This window comes from Macaca nemestrina, chromosome 7, assembly GCF_043159975.1.
Source record: "Macaca nemestrina isolate mMacNem1 chromosome 7, mMacNem.hap1, whole genome shotgun sequence".
Classification (NCBI taxonomy): domain Eukaryota; kingdom Metazoa; phylum Chordata; class Mammalia; order Primates; family Cercopithecidae; genus Macaca; species Macaca nemestrina.
In genome coordinates, this window is record NC_092131.1 from 34,011,825 (window position 1) to 34,035,261 (window position 23,437).

General features: G+C 41.8%; 1 protein-coding gene across 7 annotated transcripts in view; it reads right to left on the reverse strand.

The window, feature by feature from the left end:
* The window catches only part of LOC105495812 (zinc finger protein 410), a 47,892-nt gene that overhangs the window by 20,942 nt on the left and 3,513 nt on the right, over positions 1 to 23,437 (reverse strand). For 5 of the 7 annotated variants that reach the window (XR_011625742.1, XM_011765622.3, XM_011765623.3 and 2 more), the window contains exons 2-8: positions 19,376 to 19,557; positions 17,380 to 17,515; positions 14,785 to 15,003; positions 13,056 to 13,247; positions 6,863 to 7,013; positions 5,891 to 6,072; positions 1,276 to 1,365 (exon numbers count right to left, since the gene is read on the reverse strand). Coding sequence is in view for 6 of the 7 variants with exons in the window: in XM_011765622.3 (XP_011763924.1) it covers positions 1,276 to 1,365; positions 5,891 to 6,072; positions 6,863 to 7,013; positions 13,056 to 13,247; positions 14,785 to 15,003; positions 17,380 to 17,515; positions 19,376 to 19,408 (1,003 nt within the window). In the remaining variant the exon portion in view is untranslated. The remainder of the gene's footprint in view (positions 1 to 1,275; positions 1,366 to 5,890; positions 6,073 to 6,862; positions 7,014 to 13,055; positions 13,248 to 14,784; positions 15,004 to 17,379; positions 17,516 to 19,375; positions 19,558 to 23,437) is intronic. The other 2 variants (XM_011765624.3, XM_011765625.3) reach the window with 2 other exon arrangements.

Below are 23,437 nucleotides of genomic sequence, written 5' to 3' on the forward strand. Positions count from 1 at the left end.
GTTTTTCCCTGGGCTGTACCTGACTTCTGGTTGAGAAGATGAGATATATCTGCAGAGTGAGCAAACTGACAGAATTGCAGGGAATTAATTTAAGGCTCCAAACAGAAAATGGGTCGCTAAATCTTACTCCTTTCTTCTCTTCTCCACATCTGCAACGATAAGGTTTGTGGTTCTATTTGCCAAAGGCACAGTTTCTGCCAAAATGGTGACTCAAGCAGGATCACTAACACCTGCTCAGAAGGCAGTAATATTACTGGTGCTGCTACAACTTACATCAATCTTTTTACTTTCTTCTGATGTGAAATCCTCCCCAAAGATAAAAACATCAATTCCTAAAGAGAAGCGTCCATGTTTCATGTAACTTTTTTTTTTTTTTTTTTTTTTGTTGAGACGGAGTCTCGCTCTGCCGCCCAGGCTGGAGTGCAGTGGCCGGATCTCAGCTCACTGCAAGCTCCGCCTCCCGGGTTCCCGCCATTCTCCTGCCTCAGCCTCCCGAGTAGCTGGGACTACAGGCGCCCGCCACCGCGCCCGGCTAGTTTTTTGTATTTTTTTTTTTAGTAGAGACGGGGTTTCACTGTGTTAGCCAGGATGGTCTCGATCTCCTGACCTCGTGATCTGCCCGTCTCGGCCTCCCAAAGTGCTGGGATTACAGGCTTGAGCCACCGCGCCCGGCCTTGTTTTTTTTTGTTTTTTTGTTTTTTTTATTTTTTTTTGAGACGGAGTCTCGCTCTGTCGCCCAGGCCGGAGTGCAGTGGCCAGATCTCAGCTCACTGCAAGCTCCGCCTCCCGGGTTCACGCCATTCTCCTGCCTCAGCCTCCCAAGTAGCTGGGACTACAGGTGCCCGCCACCTCGCCCGGCTAGTTTTTTGTACTTTTCAGTAGAGACGGGGTTTCACCGTATTAACCAGGATGGTCTCGATCTCCTGACCTCGTGATTTGCCCATCTCGGCCTCCCAAAGTGCTGGGATTACAGGCTTGAGCCACTGCGCCCGGCCTCATGTAACTTATAAAGCACCCAGCAGTGTGTCAAATTTGCTGTTCAAAAAAAGGCTGTATTAGAAACACAGCTGAAAATAATAATTAGATGTTCCCCCCCCCCTCCTTGATTATAAGAATTAAGGGCCTAGACTTCTGATTCCGTCATGATGATGAGAAGCTTTCTATCTTTATAGTGAACAGTTTGTTTCTTTTTAGGTGTCTTTATATCACCCCCACAACCCTTTTAGTCTTTTGTCTACTTTTCCTAAAATCTATGAATGGCAAAGGTTCTGATACCTGAGTGAACCACCAGATGTTTTCGGAGACTAGAATACTCAGCAAAGGAACGGCCACATCCTTGGGCTTCACAAAGGAAAGGTTTCTCTCCTAGAGACAGAAAATGAGATAAAGATTCAGTCTTCTGATGAACTGATTACCTGTTACTCTCTTTTCCCACCAACTTTATTCAGAGTCGAATGACTTACCTACTCTGATTTATTTAATTCATGTTATAATTTTAACTGGGCTACCTAGCAAGTGTTGCCTCTCAGTGATCTTTTAGTATACATCCCGCTGACAGCCTTGCCCTTTTCCTTGGAATGGCTGCCTCAAAGCCTATACTTCCTTCTCCCTCCTGGCCCAAGAGCTAGAGAGTTGCATTAACCTACCTTCTTCAGTGATTCCCACCCTCTGAGGATATCAAGATTAATACTGAATATGCAGTCAGGACTTTTACCTTACATCAATTTTCTTTATGACTCAGTTTCTAGATCCATCTAAAAGTATAATTTTTTTGGAGATGAAGTCTCACTATGTTTCCCAGGCTGATCTCAAATTCCTGGGCTCAAGCCTGGGCTACAGAGAGAGAGTGAGACCCTGTCTCAAAAAAAAAAAAAAAAGATGCAGTCTCTATCCTCTAAAAGTCACAGACCAGTGTGAGACAAATGAATTCATTAAAAAAAAAAAAAAAAAGTGCTCCCTTGCAGTAATTTTTGTAAGCAGCTGAATTTGAGTTCATCTAAAAGATGACAAGGATGGAAGGAAATTTCAGGCACAAGGAATAGTGTGTGAGCAAAGCCTTGAAACTGAGAGTGCCAAGGGAAAGTTCAGAAAATGGCAAGTAAGGCTGGCACAGTGACATTACGGGAGCTGAGCTTTCTAGAAGGGAACAGCACTGCTAGATTATACTATTCTTTCAGACTGTACCACACAGTTTAATGTTTGCGATTCTCCAGCGGTAGCTTTTTTCAATGCTTTATTTGTATACTCATCCCTACCCCAGAATGCTAAGTACTCAAAAGTTATTGAAAGAATGAACAATACATTAATATATGTAACAGAACAAATGTCAAGAAAACAGAACATTTTAGTAATTACGAGGTCAAATGTTTCAAAAGATGAACTAAAGAACTAAAAATACAAAAAGGATTTAGAAAAATATTCTACATAAGAATGTAATGGCATGAAATATTTGCATCAAGCTGGTTAGGGGATATACCTATTTGGAAACTTGAGAGGATGGTTATTTCACTGGGATAAGGGACACAGGAGAAGGAACAGGTTTAAAAGGCAATGCAGCAAAATGGTGAAAAACATGGCCTTTGGGGTCTGTTAATCCAATTCTGACTTCAAATCCTGGCACTACCACTTATTTGTATGGAGAAGGTGTTTAATCTCTTTAAAAATCAGCTTTTCATCTAAAATACGGAGATAATACAATTTCAAAAGTGTTTTGAGGATTAAATGAGATAATACCAGGTAAATATTCAGCATGGTGCCTGGCACATAGTAAGCCCTCATAGTAAGCCACTGAATTAGCAGCTTTACTTTTTTTTTTTTTTTTTTTTTTGAGACAGAGTTTTGCTCTTGTTGCCCAGTCTGGAGTACAATGGCACGATCTCCATTCACTGCATCCTCTGCCTCCTGGGTTCAAGCGATTCTCCTGCCTCAGCCTCCCTAGTAGCTGGGATTACAGGCATGCGCCACCATGCCCCAGCTAATTTTTGTATTTTTAGTAGAGATGGGATTTCACCATGTTGGTCAGGCTGGTCTGGAACTCCTGACCTCAGATGATCCACTCACCTTGGCCTCCCAAAGTGCTGGGATTAAAGGCATGAGCCACTGTACCCAGTCAAAATTGTTCTTTTGAGATGGAGTCTCGCTCTGTCTCCCAGGCTGGAGTGTAGTAGCACAATCTTGGCTCACTGTAACCTCTAACTCCCGGGTTCAAGCAATTCTCCTGCCTCAGCCTCCTGAGTAACTGGGATTACAGGCACCCATCACCATGCCTGGCTAATTGTATTTTTAGTAGAGATGGGGTTTCACTGTGTTGGCCAGGCTGGCCTCAAACTCCTGCCCTCAAGTGATCTGTTCGCCTCAGCCTCCCAAAGCGCTGGGATTACAGGTGTGAGCCACTGTGCCTGACCTGAACTGCAGCTTTAATTACTATCAATACTACTAACAAAGATTTGAGGTCAGTTTTGACATTTGAGATAAACTGAGTTGTCAGCATTTAAATATAAAATCCTTGGAAGAGCTCTGGGATCATATCAGAATTCAAATTCCAGCTCTGCCATTTCCTACCTGCATGATATTGGGCAAGTTACTTCTCTCTCTAATCTTCTGTTCCTTTATCAATAAGTACAGTATCTAAGGCATAAAGTTACCTTAAAGATTAAATGAGGTAATATATATGTGGTTGGTACATATTAAAGTGCCTCAACAAATGCTAACTTTTATTATTATTAATTATTATTGAGATTCAGATCTGTGAGGCATCTAGGGAGAAATAATTAAATTGAGGTCTGAGATTATGACAAGAGAGTGCATAGGCCAGGCGGGGTGGCTCAAGCCTGTAATCCCAGCACTTTGGGAGGCCGAGATGGGCGGATCACAAGGTCAGAAGATCGAGACCATCCTGGCTAACACGGTGAAACCCCGTCTCTACTAAGAAATACAAAAAATAGCCGGGCGAGGTGGCAGCACCTGTAGTCCCAGCTACTCGGGAGGCTGAGGCCGGAGAATGGCGTGAACCCGGGAGGCGGAGCTTGCAGTGAGCTGAGATCCGGCCACTGCACTCCAGCCTGGGCTACAGAGCGAGACTCCGTCTCAAAAAAAAAAAAAAAAAAAAGAGAGTGCACTGAGTAAAAGAGAAGGAACGAGAAATTCTGAAACTGGTGAAAAATTCAGAGATTAACAGATAAAAGTCAGAAAGAATTAGAAAGAGAAAACTAAAAAACAAAAAAATGGAAAAATCAGGCCATATTTTGAAGTAAAAGCGTTTTAAGGCTGGGTGTGGTGGTTCACATATGTAATCTCAGCACTTTGGAAGGGCAAGGTCAGCAGATCACTTGAGGTCAGGAGTTCGAGAACAGCCTGGCCAACATGGCAAAACCCGGTCTCTACTAGAAATACAATTGTCTGGGCATGGTAGTGCACACCTGTAATCCCAGCTACTGGGAGGCTGAGGCACGAGAAAAGCTTGAACTCAAGAGGCAGAGGTTGCAGTGAGCTGAGATCACATCACTGCACTCCAGCCTGGGTGACAAAGTAAGACTCTGTCTCAAAAATAAATAAGAAAAAAAGAAAGCTTTTTAAGAAGATGTTCAGTGTTATCAAATGGTACAACAAAGGGCTGGTCCGAAGGTAGTGAGTTATCTCAACTGATGTTCACAGTTATAGATCAAGTGCCTTGTGTTACTTTTTCCCCTCTTCTCACTACCACATTTGACTAATTTTAAAAAACGGTACAGGCTGGGCACAGTGGCTCACGCCTGTAATCTCAGCACTTTGGGAGGCTGAGACGGGCGGATCACAAGGTCAGGAGATCGAGACCATCCTACCTAACATGGTGAAACTCTGTCTCTACTAAAAACATACACACACACACAAAATTAGCTGGGCGTGGTGGTGGGTGTCTGTAGTCCCAGCTACTGGGGAGGCTGAGGCAGGAGAATGGTGTGAACCTAGAAGGCGGAGCTTGCAGTGAGCCGAGATCTCACCACTGCACTCTAGCCTGGTGACACAGCAAGACTCCGTCTCAAACAAACAAACAAACAAAAAACAAAAAAAAAGTATGTGTGTGTATATATATATATATATATATGCCTTTTACTTTTAATTTTACATATGCCTTATGTTTTTATACATGCTTTTTATTTTATATATGTCATATATATATATTCGCCTTTTAATTTTACCTGCTGTCATTTTACCAATGCAAGAATCAAGAAGAGTCAACGAAAGTGGGGAAGAATAGTTACACATTCTAAGAGTGGTCTGGGTTCAGCAATTATACTTTGGCTAGAGACTAGAACATGCTAGACTAAGTGGCTTGGAAAATCACCCTTAGACTCTTAGACTACGAGTCAAGGAATCTTTATTTTGTTCCTGTGATATTAACATGCTGTGTGACCCAGAATAATTAACTTCTCTATTCTGTTTCTCATGTTGTGAGGCTCTAATGAGAAAGTCAGGGATTGCATCTTATCTTTTGTATTTTTTCCCACCCTGCCCCATTTAGTGCCTAGAACAGGTTCTGCATGATTTGTGTGACTCAATAAATGTTACTGCCCAAAATCTTAACTGCGCAATGTTCAGAAAGATTTGAACACAGACTGATTTTGTCCAGATCTCTCCACATCATTGTTGTCTGAGAAGGTCTTACAACTCTCCCTACAGGTTAGGCTCCTGGAGACAGAAATCAACATCGTCCACTCTAAACACACAGGTAAAAATACAATAAATATTATTATAAGTGCCACAAGTCATTTGAAAAAGAAATCCCATCTTCAGAGTTCTAGCAACAACCCCAGACCTTCATTTCTATTCCCACTTGAGTTTTTCCTAAGGATAGGCAAACATGCAGAGCCAAGGAGTAGACTGCCCAAAGGAATGTTGGTGCTGCACATACCTGTGTGAATGCGCCGGTGGTTCTTCAGGTTTCCAGCTGTAGTAAACTGCTTACCACAGCCAGACTCATGGCATATAAAAGGCTTCTCTCCATTGTGGGTCCTCATGTGTACCTTCAGCCTCTGCAGCACATAGAAGCTTTTCCCACAACCTTCTGCAGGACAGATGAAGGAGCGGTCATTTCTGCAAAAATAATCACATAAGCAAAAATATCTGAAAATACTCTTTGCTAGAGATGACAAGTCAAAGCCCCTATTGACTCTCAAGGCAAACAGTAAGTCCAAAAACTGGATATATCAGAATCAACTGAAGACTTCGTTAAAACTACAGCTGGGTGGTGGCTCACAGCCTGTAATCCCAGCTACTCTGGAGGCTGAGGCAGGAAGATTACTTGAGCCCAGGAGTTTGAGATCAGCTCAGGCAACATAGCGAGACCTTGTCTCAAAAAAAATTTTTTTTTAATTAGCCAGGTGTGGTGGTGCAAGTCTGTAATCCCAGCTGAGGCTGAGGTAGGAAGATGACTTGAGCACAGGAGTTTGAGACTGCAGTGAGCTATGATGGCGCCACTGTACTCCAGCCTGGGTGAGATCCTGTCTCTTTAAAAAAAAAAAAAAAATCAAACAAAAAACTACAGATGCCTAGCACCACCCCTTAAACTGATTTCATAGGTTCAAGGTAGGGGCCCATGCTTACTTGTTACTTTTAAGTTCTCAAAGGAAATATGTTTTATAATAAAATTTGAGAACTCTTAGTTTAACGTCTTTAGGTCCCAAATGTCTTATTAAATATTTATCAAGAATGAGATAAATGAGACAATGCAAATCTTTCTGTTAAAGAAAAAAAGACATCTTAACCAGAAGTTAACTGGAGTCCCTACTTTCCTGTAATCTATCAACCTGAGGGACAAGCTCCTCTGAAAGAATCAACTTTTGCATCAACATATATCCAAATATGAGATCTCAGATTTGCTCACCGATGAGTCTTGAGGTGGTATTTAAAGTGAGCTGGCCATACAAATGTCCGGTCACAGCCTTCAACTGTACACTTGAGCTTCTTTTCCACTTGAGGAAGGGGCCCAGAATCTTTTGGTTGCCCATCACCAGAACCAAGGTGGACATTTTCTCCTGTAACAGAGTCACATATTTATAATCCAGGAAAGGACCCTACTCAGATACTTAGGCTCAAACAGTAAAGCTCCTATGTTTTCCTCCTAGAGATCATGAATCAGATATCTATCTTCATCTTCCTCAGTTCTCCATGTACACACTTAACAGCAGAAACTGGGCCAGGCGTGGTGCTCACACCTATAATCCCAAGCACTTGGGAAGCCAAGCTGGGGGTACTGCTTGAGCCCAGGAGTTCCGAGACTAGCATGGGCAATGTGGTGAAACCGTATCTTTACAAAACACAAACAAACAAACAAAAATTAACCAGGCATGGTGGCACAGGCCTCTAGTTGAGGCTCCAAGGCTAAGGCAGGAAGATCACTTAAGCCTGGGAGGTTGGTGCTATAGTGAGCCGTGACTGCACCACTGTACTCCAGCCTGGGTGACAGAGCAAGAATCTGTCAATAAATAAATAAATAAATATAACAAAACAATAGAAATGCAAGTGTTCTACATATTTATTCCCTTACTCCAGGAAAAACTACCAAAAACTATCATGCTTTGTTTCACAAGACTAGGCCTCTTTGACAAATTTAAGAGATATCCAAAATAGTTTGCTATTAGAAATCTTAGAAAGCAGAATTAAACCCACTTTGCATTACAGTTTGGTGAGAAGCAGGGATAGCAACACTATCCCTGAGTAGTATGCTACAAAGATGACAAAGTTCTGAGTAGTTAAAAACACTGTATTTTGCTTGTGTCCAGGAGGCGGAGGCTGCAGTGAGCCAAGATTGCACCACTGCACTCCAGTCTGGGCAACAGAGTAAGACCCTGTTTCAAAAACAAACAAACAAAAAATCCCACTGTATTTTAAGGAGAAACAGTCATTCTGGTTCAGTGTGGGCTTTGACAGATAGCCATTTTTAGATTTCCATCTTCTGAAATGAATTTGGCCATTTCCTGTCATTCTGGAAACTAAGCACCACCTTCCAATTTCCTGTACCACCCTTCTTTAGTTATAAAATACTTAAGGAATACAAAATTTAAATTTCTAACCACATTTTAAAAAGTAAGAGAAAATATCTACTGCAGTTTTGTTCAACAGAATAAAGAGAGGTGAGGAGTACAAAGTGCCTCCCTTAAATGTAAACAAAATCAGTTAAAAATTTTTATATAAATTCCAAATTAGTAGGTGGTGGTCCTTTTCTTTCACTTTCTTCAAGAAATACTTGAACATCAATAGAGAAAAAAATTAATAGTCATTTAATTCTGCTATGAGCATATGCAGGCAGTGTATCTTTCCACTATATATACCTTAGCAATAAGATTTATATCTCCAAATTTCCCCCTCAATAGCCAAAAGTAGAATATATATGTTGTACCTATCACAACCCCTAGAACCTGATGGCTAATCAAAGGCAGTTTCTGTCCCATCTATTAATCTTCTCCTTGCTATACTTTACCAAATACTAGTCATAAAGCTGATTGCTCCAAGGTCAGAGCAGAATCTAGGATGCTTCCTGCTAGTTACTACTAACTTTTTCTTTAATATTGCCCCAAGATTTTTAAAAATGTGCTTACCTGAAAAATATCTACACATATAGCACAAAAATACATATGCCATGAAGGAATCTTCCCACCAACCCCAGAACTCCAGCTAACTGATTTCTAATGAAAGGTCTGTTAAACATCATGCTTTTTTCTTTTACATTTTTTTGTTTTTGTTTTTGAGACAGGGTCTCATTCTGTTGCCCAGGCTGGAATCCAGTGGCATGATCTCAGTTCACTGCAACCTCGACCTCCCCAGCTCGGGAGATCTTCCCACGTCAGCCTCCCAAGTAGCTGGGACTAGAGTTCAGGTGTGCACCACCACACCTGGTTAATTTTTTGTATTTTTTTTTTTTTTTTTGTAGAGATGGGGTTTTGCCACGTTGCCCAGGCTGGTCTCCTGAGCTCAACAGATCCACCTGCCTCGGCCACCCAGTGTTGAGATTACAGGCGTGAACCACTGCATCAGCCAAAAACATCATGCTAATACAGTGATTCAAATCAGTGATAGTAGGGGCTTTCTGGATTCAGTTTTATAGATATAAGAAGAATATTAATATAATCATAAAATAGGAAAAATGAATACATAGAATAAGGAAAGGCTAAGAAATTATTGAAACTCCTCCTGCTCAACAATGAAGATTATCAATATATGCTCAAAGAAATATAAGGCAAATTTTTCCCTAAAAAAAAAAAAATCCCTCAGAAAAGAGTGCATTTGAGTTCTACCATGTTGGCCAGGCTGGTCTTGAACTCCTGACCTCCAGTGATCCGCCAACCTTGGCCTCCCAAAGTGCTAGGATTACAGTGTGAGCCACTGCGCCTGGCTGCCATATGGTTTCTGTTACAACAACTCAGCTTTGCCATAGTAGCAGCCTTAGACAATTTGTAAGTAATGTGGATGCCTATGTTCTAAAACTTTAATTATAAAAACAGGTGCGGGCCGGGCACGGTGGCTAACGCCTGTAATCCCAGCACTTTGGGAGGCCGAGGCGGGCCGATCATGAGATCATGAGATCGAGACCATCCTGGCTAACACAGTGAAACCCCGTCTTTACTAAAAATACAAAAAATTAGCTGGGCGTGGTGGTGGGCACCTGTAGTCCCAGCTGCTCGGGAGGCTGAGGCAGGAGAATGGCATGAACCTGGGACGCAGAGCTTGCAGTGAGCCAAGATCACACCACTGCACTCCAGCCTGGGCGACAGAGCCTGGGCAACAGAGCGAGACTCTGTCTCAAAAAAAGAAAAAAAACAAAAAACCAGTGGGGATTTGGCCCAAAGGCCTTTGCTGACCTAATATACAACATCTTACGCAAACTTAAAATGTTTCTGTATTTCAAACAACTTAGATTATAAATGAAGATAATGTGCTCTGAAAATCTATGCTAGAGGACTCACAAACTGACTTCAGTGTTGACAATGACAAAGATATTTATGTTAAAAATGCACTAAAATATTGAATAAAATCACTTCATTACATGTTAGTGCAAGGGTGTCCAATATTTTGGCTTCCCTGAGCCAAAATTCTTCTTTCACTGAAAGAAGAAATGTCTTGGGCCACACATAAAATATACTAATACTGGCCAGGCGCGGTGGCTCATGCCTTAATCTCAGCACTTTGGGAGGCCAAGGCAGGCAGATCACGAGGTCAGGAGATTGAGACCATCCTGGCTAACATGGTGAAACCCTGTCTCTACCAAAAATACAAAAAAAATTAGCCGGGTGTGGTGGCAGGCACCTGTAGTCCCAGCTACTTGGGAGGCTGAGGCAGGAGAATGGCACGAACCCGGGAGGCGGAGATTGCAGTGAGCCGAGACTGCACCACTGCACTCCAGCCTGGGCAACAGAGCAAGACTCCGTCTCAAAAAAAAAAAAAGAAAAAAAACAAAAACAAAAACTAATACTAACGACAGCTGGTGAGCTTTAAAAAAAAAACAACTCATAATGTTTTAAGAAAGTTTACAAATTTGTGTTGGGCTGCATTCAAAGGCATCCTGGGCTACATGTGGCCCACAGGCCGTGAGTTGGACAAGCTTGTGTTAGTGGGTAAAAGCAATATAGATATATTTCATATGATTCAAATGTTTATGTGGGAGCAGGTGCAGTGGCTCACACCTGTAATCCCAGCACTGTGGGAGGCCGAGGCAGGCAGATCACCTTGGGTCAGGAATTTGAGACCAGCCATGGCCAACATGGTGAAACCCTGTGTCTACTAAAAATACAAAAATTAGCTGGGCATGGTGGCATGCACATGTAGTCCCAGCTACTCGGGAGGCTGAGGCAGAGAATCACTTGAGCCCAGGAGGTGGAGTTTGCAGTGAGCACTGCAGTGAGCAGATTGCACTGCTGCACTCCAGCCTGGGCGACAGAGAGAGACTCGGTCTCAAAAAAATAAATAAATTAAAAAAATGAGTATGTATAACCAAGATCATAAAGTTTCCAAATAGCAACCTATAATGTTAATTTTATCTACATGCCTAAAGGTTTACATAACTAAGTTAGGGGGGAAAAAAAAGGCTTTTAGGGAATTACCTTGTTGGAAAATAAAAGACTGTCTTATATTTGGGGTGATTTTTGTTTTGGGGAGACCGAGTTTCGCTCCTGTTGCCCAGGCTGGAGTGCAGCGGTGCGATCTCAACTCACTGTAATCTCCGCTTCCCGGGTTCAAGCAATTCTCCTGTCTCAGCCTTCCTAAGTAGCTGGGATTACAGGCATGCGCCACCATGCCCAGCTAATTTTGTATTTTTGGTAGAGATGGGGTTTCTCAACATTTGTCAGGCTGGTCTCAAACTCCTGACCTCAGATGATCCGCCCACCTCAGCCTCCCAAAGTGCTGGGATTACAGGCGTAAGCCACCATGCCCAGCCTATTTGGGGTGATTTATATTCGGGCATACAAGGTAGTTGTTAAGATAGTAAGGCAACATATTTTGAGAGTAAGAAAAACATCCACACAATGCTTTGCTGATTCTAACATTTCCCAGATAAAATGTTAGGTAATCTCCATAACAAATCAATCAGGTAAGCTGCCTGATCTCCATGTTCAGATCATAAGAAAATTGAAGCTAAGGGAGGTTAAACTGCCCAAAGCAGGGAACTAATAAATGATGATCCCAGGCCTGGATCCCAAGCCCCCAGATTCTAAATTGCAAGCTCCCCTCCCTACACCGCTTCTCATTGGCAAATATGGCACTATTTCTTCAATGTAAGAGGAAATGCTGAAGGTTTCAGCATCCAGAGATTGGCACATACATCTCAGGAAGAATCTGAACTTTAAGGGTCCTACCAAAATGGTAAAATGAACCATTCTAAGTAGCACTATGGTAGTCATAAACAGAACTAAGTATTTTGAAAACGAACAGAAGTTTAAAGTTTGGCTGAGCATGGTTGCTCACACCTATAATCCCAGCACTTAGGGAGCCAGAGGGAGGAGGAGAACCTGAGTCCAGGAGTTTGAGACCTGCCTGGGCAACAGAGCAAAACCCCATTCTCCACAAAAAGGGAAAAAACAGAAGACAAAAAAAAAAATTTAATGTTTCAAAATATTCATAGGGAACTCTAGTTCTCTATTAGAAACTTTAACTTTTATTTTCATTTGAATGGTAATCAAAAAATAATAATAAGCATATACTAAATAATCTGCATAAACTCCAAACAGCTGTGTACTAAGTGCTTAAGCTTAGTTTGTGATAATGATAGCATTAAACCATGTAGTATTGAGTTGTCACATGTTAATAAGAAAACACAGAGGCAGACATAAAAAAGAATTCATGACATGCTACATAAGCAAAGATTCTGCAGTGGTCCGAATAGAGCCGTGGTTCTCAAGCTTTAACATGTATCAGAACCAAGTTTTTGACTCAGTAGGTCTGGCATGGGCCTGAGAGTTTGCATTTCTCAGTTCCCATGTGACATCAATGAACCAGTGACAATGCTTTGAAAATTACTAGAACAGAGAAAAGTGGCACAGAGTAATTAGTACAGGCATGCTGAACTGAAAAAGAAAAAGCATTAAAACCATCATAGCTAATTGTTAAACTGCCAGGAGCAGCAATTCAGTTTCAGCAAAACATAATCCTCTGCCGCAATGACTTAATGTTATTTTTATTTTCATGGGTTTGGTAGTTTTATTCCTATTAACTGATAAAACTTTTGATTTCATGAGGGTATAAGAGTTCTAAGTATATGAAGTTTACACAGAATTGATGTTTGTGCGTATTTAAGAGACATTACAATAAAAACAATTCAAACCCCAGAATGTATATTATTTTTTCTTTAAAAGGGGCTCTGTACATTTTTAAAGTTGAGAATTCAGAATACTAGTTGGTTTTGGACACAAATCTAGTATGGCCAAGTTATTTTACAGAAAATAAAATTTAAACAATTTACAGATTTCTAGCTTTCTGCTCTCATCAATAAAATAACTTGAATTATATACAACTCAAACCAGCCACTGCATTACCAAAATCTCTTTGCACAGAATAGCGGCAAGGAAAATGCCAACAGGCCTCACCATTGCTGCTGGTTTTTGCATTCTTTGCCAGTTGTGCACGAGTAGCAGCAATCAAACTGTCATGGGCCAACTCTTGAACCCGGAGGAACCATGGAATGCTACTGTCTGTGCTCTCACTGGAGAGGAAATCATTCCCTGAATCTTCTGCCTCATCCTGTACAAACACTAAGTGCTCAGCTGAAGAGCCCAGACCTGGAAGAAACAAAATATATGAAAAGTTAGCAACCAAGCAAGCCTTTTATTTGCCCTGGCTCAGAAACTCTCCATGTCCCCCCACCTTTTTTTTTTTTGAGACGGAGTCTCGCTCTGTCACCTAGGCTGGAGTGCAGTGGCACGATTTTGGCTTACCACAACCTCTGCTTCCCAGGTTCAAGCAATTCTCCTGCCTCAGCCGCCTGAGTAGCTGGGATTACAGGCATGCGCCACCATGCCCAGCTAATTTTTGTATTTTTAGTAGAGACAGGGTTTCACCACGTGGGTCAGGCTGGTCGTGAACTCCTGACCTTGTAATCCGCCCACCTCGGCCTCCCAAAGTACTGGGATTACAGGCGTGAGCCACTGCGCCTGGCCCAGAAACTCTCCATGTCCTAAATAAGCTATTCCTGACCTTCGCCTTTTACCTCAAACTTCTCATTGAAAAGTAGGCTATCACCTTTCTACCTTTAGCGTACAGGTTTGTCGTTACCTTGCCTCCTCTAATTTCAGAGGCAAAGCTGTCTTTCTTGGTCAACCAGACTAACCCCCATCTACAGTATTTCATTCTCATTCTTCAATTATCCCCTCATATATACTTCTGTTATCTCCTCTCTCCCATCTGCAACCAGTTTCCTATCAGCCAGCATTTCCTTAGAGTCTTTAAATATGTCCTAACTCAAGTCTCTCACTCTTATTTTTTAAAAGAAGTAGAAAACCCCAAGTACTTGTCTAGCTATTACCTTCTTCCCTGTTCCTTTAAAGTCAAGTTTCTTGAACAAGTGTACCTTCTAACTTGCGTATCTACTGTCTTACCTCCCATCCACTCCCCATCTCTTTAACCCTGGCCTCTACCTTAGCTACCACAGTAACAACTGCTCTTGCTAGGGTCACCAGACACACACTTCTCACTAATAAGCCCATCATGTAGCATTTGGCATGATTTAGTGTATTTTCTGCCTTAAAACTTCTTCCTCCCTTGGCTTCCCCGCTACCAGTCTCTCCAGTTCTCTTCATCCCCTTCCAGCTGCTCCTTCCTGTTCTTCTGTTGTCCTCTTAAATGTTTTTTCCCAGGGTCCCAGACTTGCCTTCTTTTCTGTTTATGCTTCAGACTTCTCTTGAATCAAAGAATCCACACTCATTGTTTCATACATTTCCTGAATGCTGATAAGCACCAAAACAGACCTTTCTAGAACTCTGGATTCCTGTTTCTAACTCTCTAAAGGACATGTCCTCCTGAATGTACCTCCAAAATCTCAACATAAATAGGCATAAATTGGAACTAATCATCCTCCCCCAAGCCTTGCTCTTCCCGTTCGATCTCAGTAAATGGCACTACATAATTTCCCAAACAAGATGGGTCATACTAGAGTCCTCCCTCTCCCTCTACATATTCAAATGGTCACCAGACACACCAATTCTCCAAAATAATAAAATAATAAAGCTTCTTTCTATTTTAAGTATGACTAAGTAAAATATGCCCCACCCCTAATTTTTTTCTTAGGCATTAGCAGAGCTCAAGAAAAGGAAAGAATACCTGCTCTTGTTAGGTTAAGAAGAATAAAAGAAGTGCTATCACTTGGCTGTAGATCTTGCAACAAGCTAGAAGGCTCTGAAGTGGACAAAAACTCCGGGGATTTCTGTACAGTCTGAGCTCTCGTCTCCTCTCCGTCTGGACCTACATTCACCCGAAGGCTTCTCAAAACAGCTGAGGAAGGGACCTCCTTGGAGGAGTTAGAATGATTTGTAGTATCATCTAGTAAAGGGAAAATATCACAGCTTTATGTAACACCTATCTCCAGGGGCTCACCATTTTGATACACAGCACCCAACATCTCTTGGAAGCTAACATCCTTATAGGAGCAGACAGCATTCTCATTATACAAATAAAAACTCTGTCTCACAGAAGAACAGAGAGATGGCTTTATGTTCTAAAGGCAGTCAGCCAAAATGTGAGGAAGAGAATTCTCTGTCACTTGGCAGTAATGGTTGGTGAATAACCAACCATTCACATTTGGACCATGGAATTTAGTCCTTTTTGAAGCCAGAAATCAGTACTTTTTCCTTGAAAAATATAGCTATACAATGAATACTAACTCAAGAATAGGATCTACATTTTATTTTTCTTGTAGAGCGCTCCCTCTCCTTAACTTTTATATTAGGTTGGTGCAAAAGCTATTGCAGTTTTTGCCATTACCTTTTTACCTCTGGTTGTACCTCAGGCTGTGGTATTTTTTTCTGTGCCACCACACCTGGCTAACTTTTGTATTTTTAGTAGAGACAGTGTTTCACCAGCCAGGCTGGTCTCAAACTCCTGACCTCAAGTGATCCACCTGCCTCGGCCTCCCAAAGTGCTGGGATTATAGGCGTGAGCCACCACGCCCAGCCTGTAATATTGTGTTTTATGAGCTGGGAGGCAAGTATTTGGATTTTCATTTACTTTTATCTATACTTGTTTGTATGTCTCAAATACTTAAAATTAAAACTAAAGGAAATGTGCAAAAGAAGGTGAATGCATTTTTAAAAAATCTATTCATTAGTTGATGAACACAAAACTGATTCCTTATCTTGGTTATTATGAATAATGCTGCAATTAACATGTAAGTATAGATATCTTTGACTTACTGATTTCAATTCCTTTAGATATATACCTACAAGTTAGATTGCTGGGTCATATGGTAGCTCCATTTTTAGTTTTCTGAGGAACTTCCATACAATTTCCATAATGGCTGTACTAACTTACATTCCCACCAACAGTATACAAAGGTTACCTTTTCTCCATATCCTTGCCAACACTTGTTATCTTCCATCTTTATAACAGTCATTCTAAGGGGAGATGGACACTCTGTTGTTTTCATTTCCTTAATTATTGTTTGTTTATATATATATATATTTTTTTTTTTTTTAATTTATTATTACTATTTCTTTTAAGGTGTTGCTGTATCCACCCAGGATGGAGTGCAGTGTTGCAAAAACAGCTTACTGCAGCCTCAAACTCCTGGGCTCTATTGATCTTCCCACCTCAGCTGGGACTACAGGTGCACACCACCATGCCCAGCTAATTTTTAATTTTTTGTAGAGACGAGGTCTCGCCATGTTGCCCAGGCTAGTCTCAATCTCCTGGGCTCAAGCAATCTTCCTGCCTCAGCCTCCCAAAGTGCTGGGATTACAGGCATGAGCCACCACACCTGGCCTGTCTTCAACTTTTCTAACTGGTTCTTTCCTCTTAGCATAAAGCAACCCTCAAATACCTCAGATCTTAACACAAACAAAAAATTTCCCTCTATCTCATCACCTTCTTGTTTTCCTTCTCGTACCAGGAGAGTCTTTAGAAAGTATGTATTGATAGGCCTGATGCAGTGGCTCACACTTGTAATCCCAGCACTTTGGGAGGCCAAGGTGGACTGATCACTTGAGGTCAGGAGTTCAAGACCAGCCTGGCCAACATGGTGAAACCCTGTTTCTACTTAAAATGCAAAAATTAGCTAGGCATAGTGGCGCGCACCTGTAATCCCAGCTACTTAGGAGGCTGAGGCAGGAGACTAGCTTGAACCCGGGAGGGGAGGCAGAGGTTGCAGTGAGCCGAGATCGCACCACTGCACTCTAGTCTGGGTGACAGAGTGACACTCCGTCTCAAAAAAAACAGCTTGTACACTCAAGTCACTGCAGCCTGACTTTCCATCCTCTTCTCTCCATGGAACAGGTTCTGCCAAAGTCAATAATGGTGTCCTTTTAGTCCCTATTTCACTGGGCCTCTCAGTAGCATTTGATACAATGATTTCCCCTGGGTTTCATGCCTCCACTCTGCTGATGTTCATCCAACTATTTTAGTCTTCGCTTCTTCCCTCCTTTACAAGTTCTCCTGCCCTACCCTGTACCTTAAATAAATAGTTCCATAGTTTTGCATTGACCTTTTTTCCCCACTCTCACACTCTCTGGGTGATCATATCCATTCTTATGGCTTAAACTACCAAAGCACTAATGATTTCATGGTTGCTTTTTCTCCATGACTCCTAATTTTTACAGTTTCCACCAGTCAGTTATTAAGTGATATATTCATTCCACCAGTAACACAGAGTAGGCTAAGCTCTTAAGACTTCTTTATCCTATCTCTAGTGATCTTAATTTTTACCTGGTAACATTAGCCGACTGCATTCTGAGGCTTCAGTCACGGGAAGGAGGGACAAACAAGTAATATCTTTAGCTTCTGATTCTACAAGCCCCTGTCCCAATGGGATGGATGTATTCTGAACAAACTGTACCAGGAGCTAGGGGGAAAAAAGACAACACTGAGAAATACAAGTTGTTAGAAATGTATCTAAACCTCTGAATTTACCAAAAGATAATATTAAGACTATTTACTAGTCTCATCCATATTCAAAGAAAAACTAAACACCATAATATCTAAAGTTATAAGTTCTCTGTTCTAGAGAACAGCTGATTTATATAAAGTCATGTGCTGCATAACGACATTTCAGTTAACAGACCACATACAGGATTATGGTCCCGTAAGATTGTAATACCCTATTTTTACTGTACTTTTTCCACATTCAGATATGTTTAGATACACAGTGTTTACCACTATGCTTCAACTGCCTACAGTATTCAGTACAGTAACATGCTGTATAGGTTTGCAGCTTAGGGGCAACAGGGTACACCATACAGCCTAGGAATGTAGCAGGCTAAACCATCCAGGTCTGTGAAAGTATACTCTACCATGTTCGCATAATAATGAAGTCAACTAATGTCATATTTCTCAGAATGCATCTCTATCGCTAAGTGACACTTCACTGTAATTAAGTTAACCTCTGCCACCTTCTGTCAAACAGAGAAATGATAAAAATACTTACATTTTAAAATAATGGCTTAAAATCAACTGCATCATATTGATTACATTTTACAAAGCAATTTTCTGTGTACTGGCTCATTTAATTATCACATTAACCCAGTAAGATTTAAGATGTATTTTTTTTTTTGGAGACAGAGTCTCGCTCTGTCACCCAGGCTGGAGTGCAGTGGCACAATCTAGGCTAACTGCAAGCTCTGCCTCGTGGGATCACGCCATTCTCCTGCCTCAGCCTCTCAAGTAGCTGGGACTACAGGTGCCCACCACCAGGCCCCGCTAATTTTTTTTTGTATTTTTAGTAGACACGGGGTTTCACTGTGTTAGCCAGGATGGTCTCGATCTCCTGACCTCGTGATCCACCTGCCTCGGCCTCCCAAAGTGATGGGATTATAGGCGTGAGCCACCGCGCCCGGCCTTAAGGTGTATTTTACAGCTAAGGAATCAAATTGAAACATTAAGTGACTTGTCTAAGGTCACATGACTAGTTACGAGCAATGCCAATCCTTAAATTTAAGTAATCTGGTTCCAAATTCAGTGTCCATTCTGCAACACAGATGTGCTTTTAAATTTAAAGTAAGAAAAGGCCGGGTGCGGTGGCTCAAGCCTGTAATCCCAGCACTTTGGGAGGCCGAGATGGGCGGATCACGAGGTCAGGAGTTCGAGACCATCCTGGCTAACACGGTGAAACCCCGTCTCTACTAAAAAATACAAAAAACTAGCCGGGCGAGGTGGTGGGCGCCTGTAGTCCCGGCTACTCGGGAGGCTGAGGCAGGAGAATGGCGTAAAAACCTGGGAGGCGGAGCTTGCAGTGAGCTGAGATCCGGCCACTGCACTCCACCCTGGGCGACATAGCGAGACTCCGTCTCAAAAAAAAAAAAAATTAAAAAAAAAAAAATAAATAAATAAAGAAAAGTGAACAACAAAAAATGTTTAAATCCCCTAATCACATTTAGAAAGAAAATACTTACATATACAAAATAAACAAAAGAAGAATTTGTAGTAGTAAATATTTATATATGTATACACCTATATACATCGCATGTATCTCATATTTATGTAAGTACATATTTATACATAAACATGTTTTTATTTACAAGATTTTATTACATAATTATCTAAATGTATAATGATTTTACGTATACTGAAAAACATATACAGCTTATAAAACCTAAAATATTTATTATCTGGCTCATTTAATAAAAAGTTTGCTGACCCCTAAACTAAAGATAAACTTTGAAATATAGCCCGCCAAAAGAAAAGGAAACAAGCTGACTGGGCTCACCTCTGGTTTGGATTCTAACTCATCTGATAACATTGATTCAGCTTCCAAAACCTGTAGCTATTCAGGGGACAAGTTCAAATTTAATTCAGAGCCAATGATACCTTCCTGTTATGTTCATACTCCTCTAGGAAATACTATGCTCTTCCTGTAAGATGTTGTACTAGGTGGGTAATCAATTTAACCTAGAATAGGGTAAAAAAGAGAGAAGGGGCATTAAGAGCAGTGGGAAAACACAGGTACATAAAGACACTTCTTCACATATCCAAAAAAAATCACAAGCAAGCAAATAAAGAATTCAAACCAAAACACTTGTTTTAAAATACAACAAGCTCAACAGGCATCAAAACCCATAAAAATACTATGCTTTGATGCAGTATTTCAACCTTTAATAATCTAAGAAACTATCTTAAATATGGATAGAGTTATGTCCAAAGATGTCCATCTTAAATAATAAACAACTGGAAGCAATGTATATACATACACCACACACACACCCTAATTAGGGAATGATTAAATATGGCACTGTCACTTCAAAATATGCTATCAAGGGTTGGGCATGGTGGCTTACACCTGCAATTCCAGCATTTTGATAGGCTGAAGTGGGTGGATCACTTGAGGTCAATAGTTCGAGACCAGCCTGGCCAACACAATGAAACCCTCTCTATTAAAAATACAAAAATTAGCCAACCATGGTCGCAGGCACCCGTAATCCCAGCTACTCGGGAGACTGACGCAGGAGAATCCCTTGAACCCAGAAGGTGGAGGTTGCAGTGAGCCAAGGTCAGACCACTGCACTCCAGCCTGGGCGACAGAGTGGGACTCCATCTCAAAAAACAAACCAACAAACAAATGCTATGAAGACTATGCAGCAACAGATGACTGACATGTTAAATTATAAAAACAAAATACAAAATTATATACTTGCTATTATTAAAACTAGTTATAATAAGCATCAGAAAAAGTAAAAGGAGATTCATACAGCTATGACAGTAGCCATACTGTGTGGTAGGCTGGTGTGACTTAATTCTTTTCTCGATTGTCCGATTTTTCTAAAAGGCAACCATATCGTTTTGATAATTTTAAAAATTACATTAAAGAAACAGTAAAAATTTGAAGAGTGTTTCCCAAAGGTAGTACTCTCAGGACCCTGATGCGGCTGTTCTCTCCCTATAATTTATTTAGTTAATTAATTTATTTATTTAGAGATGGAGTTTTGCTCTTGTTGCCCAGGCTGGAGTGCAATGGCACGATCTCAGCTCACCGTAACCTCTGCCTTCCAGGTTCAAGCAATTCTCCTGCCTCAGCCCCCCGGAGTAGCTGGGATTACAGGCATGCACCACCACACCTGGCTAATTTTGTATTTTTAGTAGAGACAGGGTTTCTCCATGTTGGTCAGGCTGGTCTCGAACTCCCGACCTTAGGTGATCCGCCTGTCCTGGCCTCCCAGGGTGCTGAGATTACAGGCATGAGCCACCAGGCCCTGCCATTCCCTGGAATTTAAATTCTTACTTTCTTTTTTTTTTTTTTTGAGACGGAGTCTTGCTCTGTCACCCAGGCTGGAGTGCAGTGGCCGGATCTCAGCTCACTGCAAGCTCCGCCTCCCGGGTTCATGCCATTCTCCTGCCTCAGCCTCCCGAGTAGCTGGGACTACAGGCGCCTGCCACCTCGCCCGGCTAAGTTTTTGTATTTTTAGTAGAGACGGGGTTTCACTGTGTTAGCCAGGATGGTCTCGATCTCCTGACCTCGTGATCTGCCCGTCTCGGCCTCCCAAAGTGCTGGGATTACAGGCTTGAGCCACCGCGCCCGGCCTTAAATTCTTACTTTCTAATAGTTTAGTTTCTTTTCAGGATTTTGGAATGTTAGTCCATTTTATTTGGTACAATTGTTGCTAAAATTGGGAGCACTATTACAAATAATCATACAGAGTAAAATGTATCCAGGATGGGTATATTTTCAATCAATGGGTACTTTAAGTTTCCAATTAATACCAGGTAGTGAGGAAAGGTAGAACAAGACAGACTTAACAAAGAGGGCACTTAGGCTGGGCGCGGTGGCTCATGTCTGTAATCCCAGCACCGAGGCAGGTGAGTCACCTGAGGTCAGGAGTTCAAGATCAGCCTGGACAATATGGTGAAACCCCGTCTCTACCCAAAATATAAAAATTAGCCGGGCATGTGGCTGGTGCCTGTAATCCCAGCTACTTCGGAGGATGAGGCAGGAGAATCGCCTGAACCCTGGAGACGGAGGATGCAGTGAGCTGAGACTGCATCACTGTACTCCAGCCTGGGCGACAGAACAAGACTCCATCTTTAAAAAAAAAAAAAGTACCTGAATAAATTTTTTTTTTTTTTTGTCCTGTTGGTTCCTCCCTCTCTCTTTCTAGCTGCCTGAAATCCTCCTTTTTCATTGTAAAAAAGTAACCATTTAGGCCAGGGCCAGTGGCTCACACCTGTAATCCCAGCATTTTGGGAGGCCGAGGTGGTCAGATCACAAGGTCAGGAAATTGAGACTATCCTGGCCAACATGGTGGAACCCGTCTGGACTAAAATACAAAAAATTAGCCAGGTGTGGTGGCACGTGCCTGCAGTCCCAGCTACTCAGGAGGCTGAGGTGGGGGAATCACTTGGACCCGGGAGGCAGAGGCTGCAGCGAGCCGCGATCGCGCCACTGTACTCTAGCCTGGGCGACAGAGCAAGACTCTGTGTCAAAAAAAAAAAAAAAAAGAAGTAACCATTTACAAGATATAAATAGAAACGCTCCTTCCAAGTTTCCCACATAAAGTATCATAAATCCCTGACTTTTCTTTCACACACATTTTTCTTATTCAAGCTCTGCAACAGCTTCATATGTTTATCCATCCCTCTATTTAGAGAGGAAGGAACCAAGGCTCAGTATTAAGTAATTAAGTAATATACTTAATTACCAAGTTATTAAGTTGCAAAGCCAAGACTCCCACCGACAGGGGAAGTACACAGGAATCATTAGCGTGAAGAGTGATTACATCTCTCTAGGTTTGATCTTGAATCTCCATGGCTTAAGAATTCCTTTTCTCAGCCTAGGCAACACAGTGAGACCCTATTTCTCTCTCTCTCTCTTTTTTTTTTTTTTTGTTTGAGACGGAGTCTCGCTCTGTCACCCAGGCTGGAGTGCAGTGGCTGGATCTCAGCTCACTGCAAGCTCCGCCTCCTGGGTTTATGCCACTCTCCTGCCTCAGCCTCCCGAGTAGCTGGGACTACAGGCGCCCGCCACCTCGCCCGGCTAGTTTTTTTTGTATTTTTAGTAGAGATGGGTTTTCACCGTGTTAGCCAGGATGGTCTCGATCTCCTGACCTCGTGATCCGCCCGTCTCGGCCTCCCAAAGTGCTGGGATTACAGGCTTGAGCCACCACGCCCGGCCTTTTTTTTTTTTTTTGAGACAGAGTCTGGCTCTGTCACTCAGGCTGGAGTGCAGTGGTGCAGTCTCGGCCAGTGAGACCCTATTTCTACAAAGAAAACCACTTTTTTTCAATTAGTTTCACATGGTGGCACATGCCTGTGGTCCAAGCTACTAGGGAGGCTGAGTAGGAGGATCGCTTTAGCCCAGGAGATCGAGGCTGCACTAAGCAGTGATCACACCACTGCACTACAGCCTGCGTAACGAACGGAGGTTGTCTCAAAAAAAACAAGAATTCCTCTTCCCCAATTCCAGCTTAACAAGCCAAGAAATTATCAGATGTTTGTTGTTTAAGTCATCTTTAAGGTTCCTCCAACTTTGAGATTCCAGGATTGTAAAATCTCTGAGGAACCAGACAACTATTTACTGTCCTTTATATGTTATCTATGACATCTTTTTATTTCAGTGTTTTCACTTCAATAATCTTTAAAAATTAACACAAGCATTTTCTCAAGCACTAGGTATTCATACAATAACTAAGTACTGCCATACAATTTTGGTGTCCAAGTTTATGATTTGTATGTGTACAGTATGAATAAAACAGAAAATAGCAGAATGCATTAAGATATGCAACTGAACTCAAAAGAATTTGTACTAGAGCACTATCTTTTTTTTTTTTTTTGAGATGGA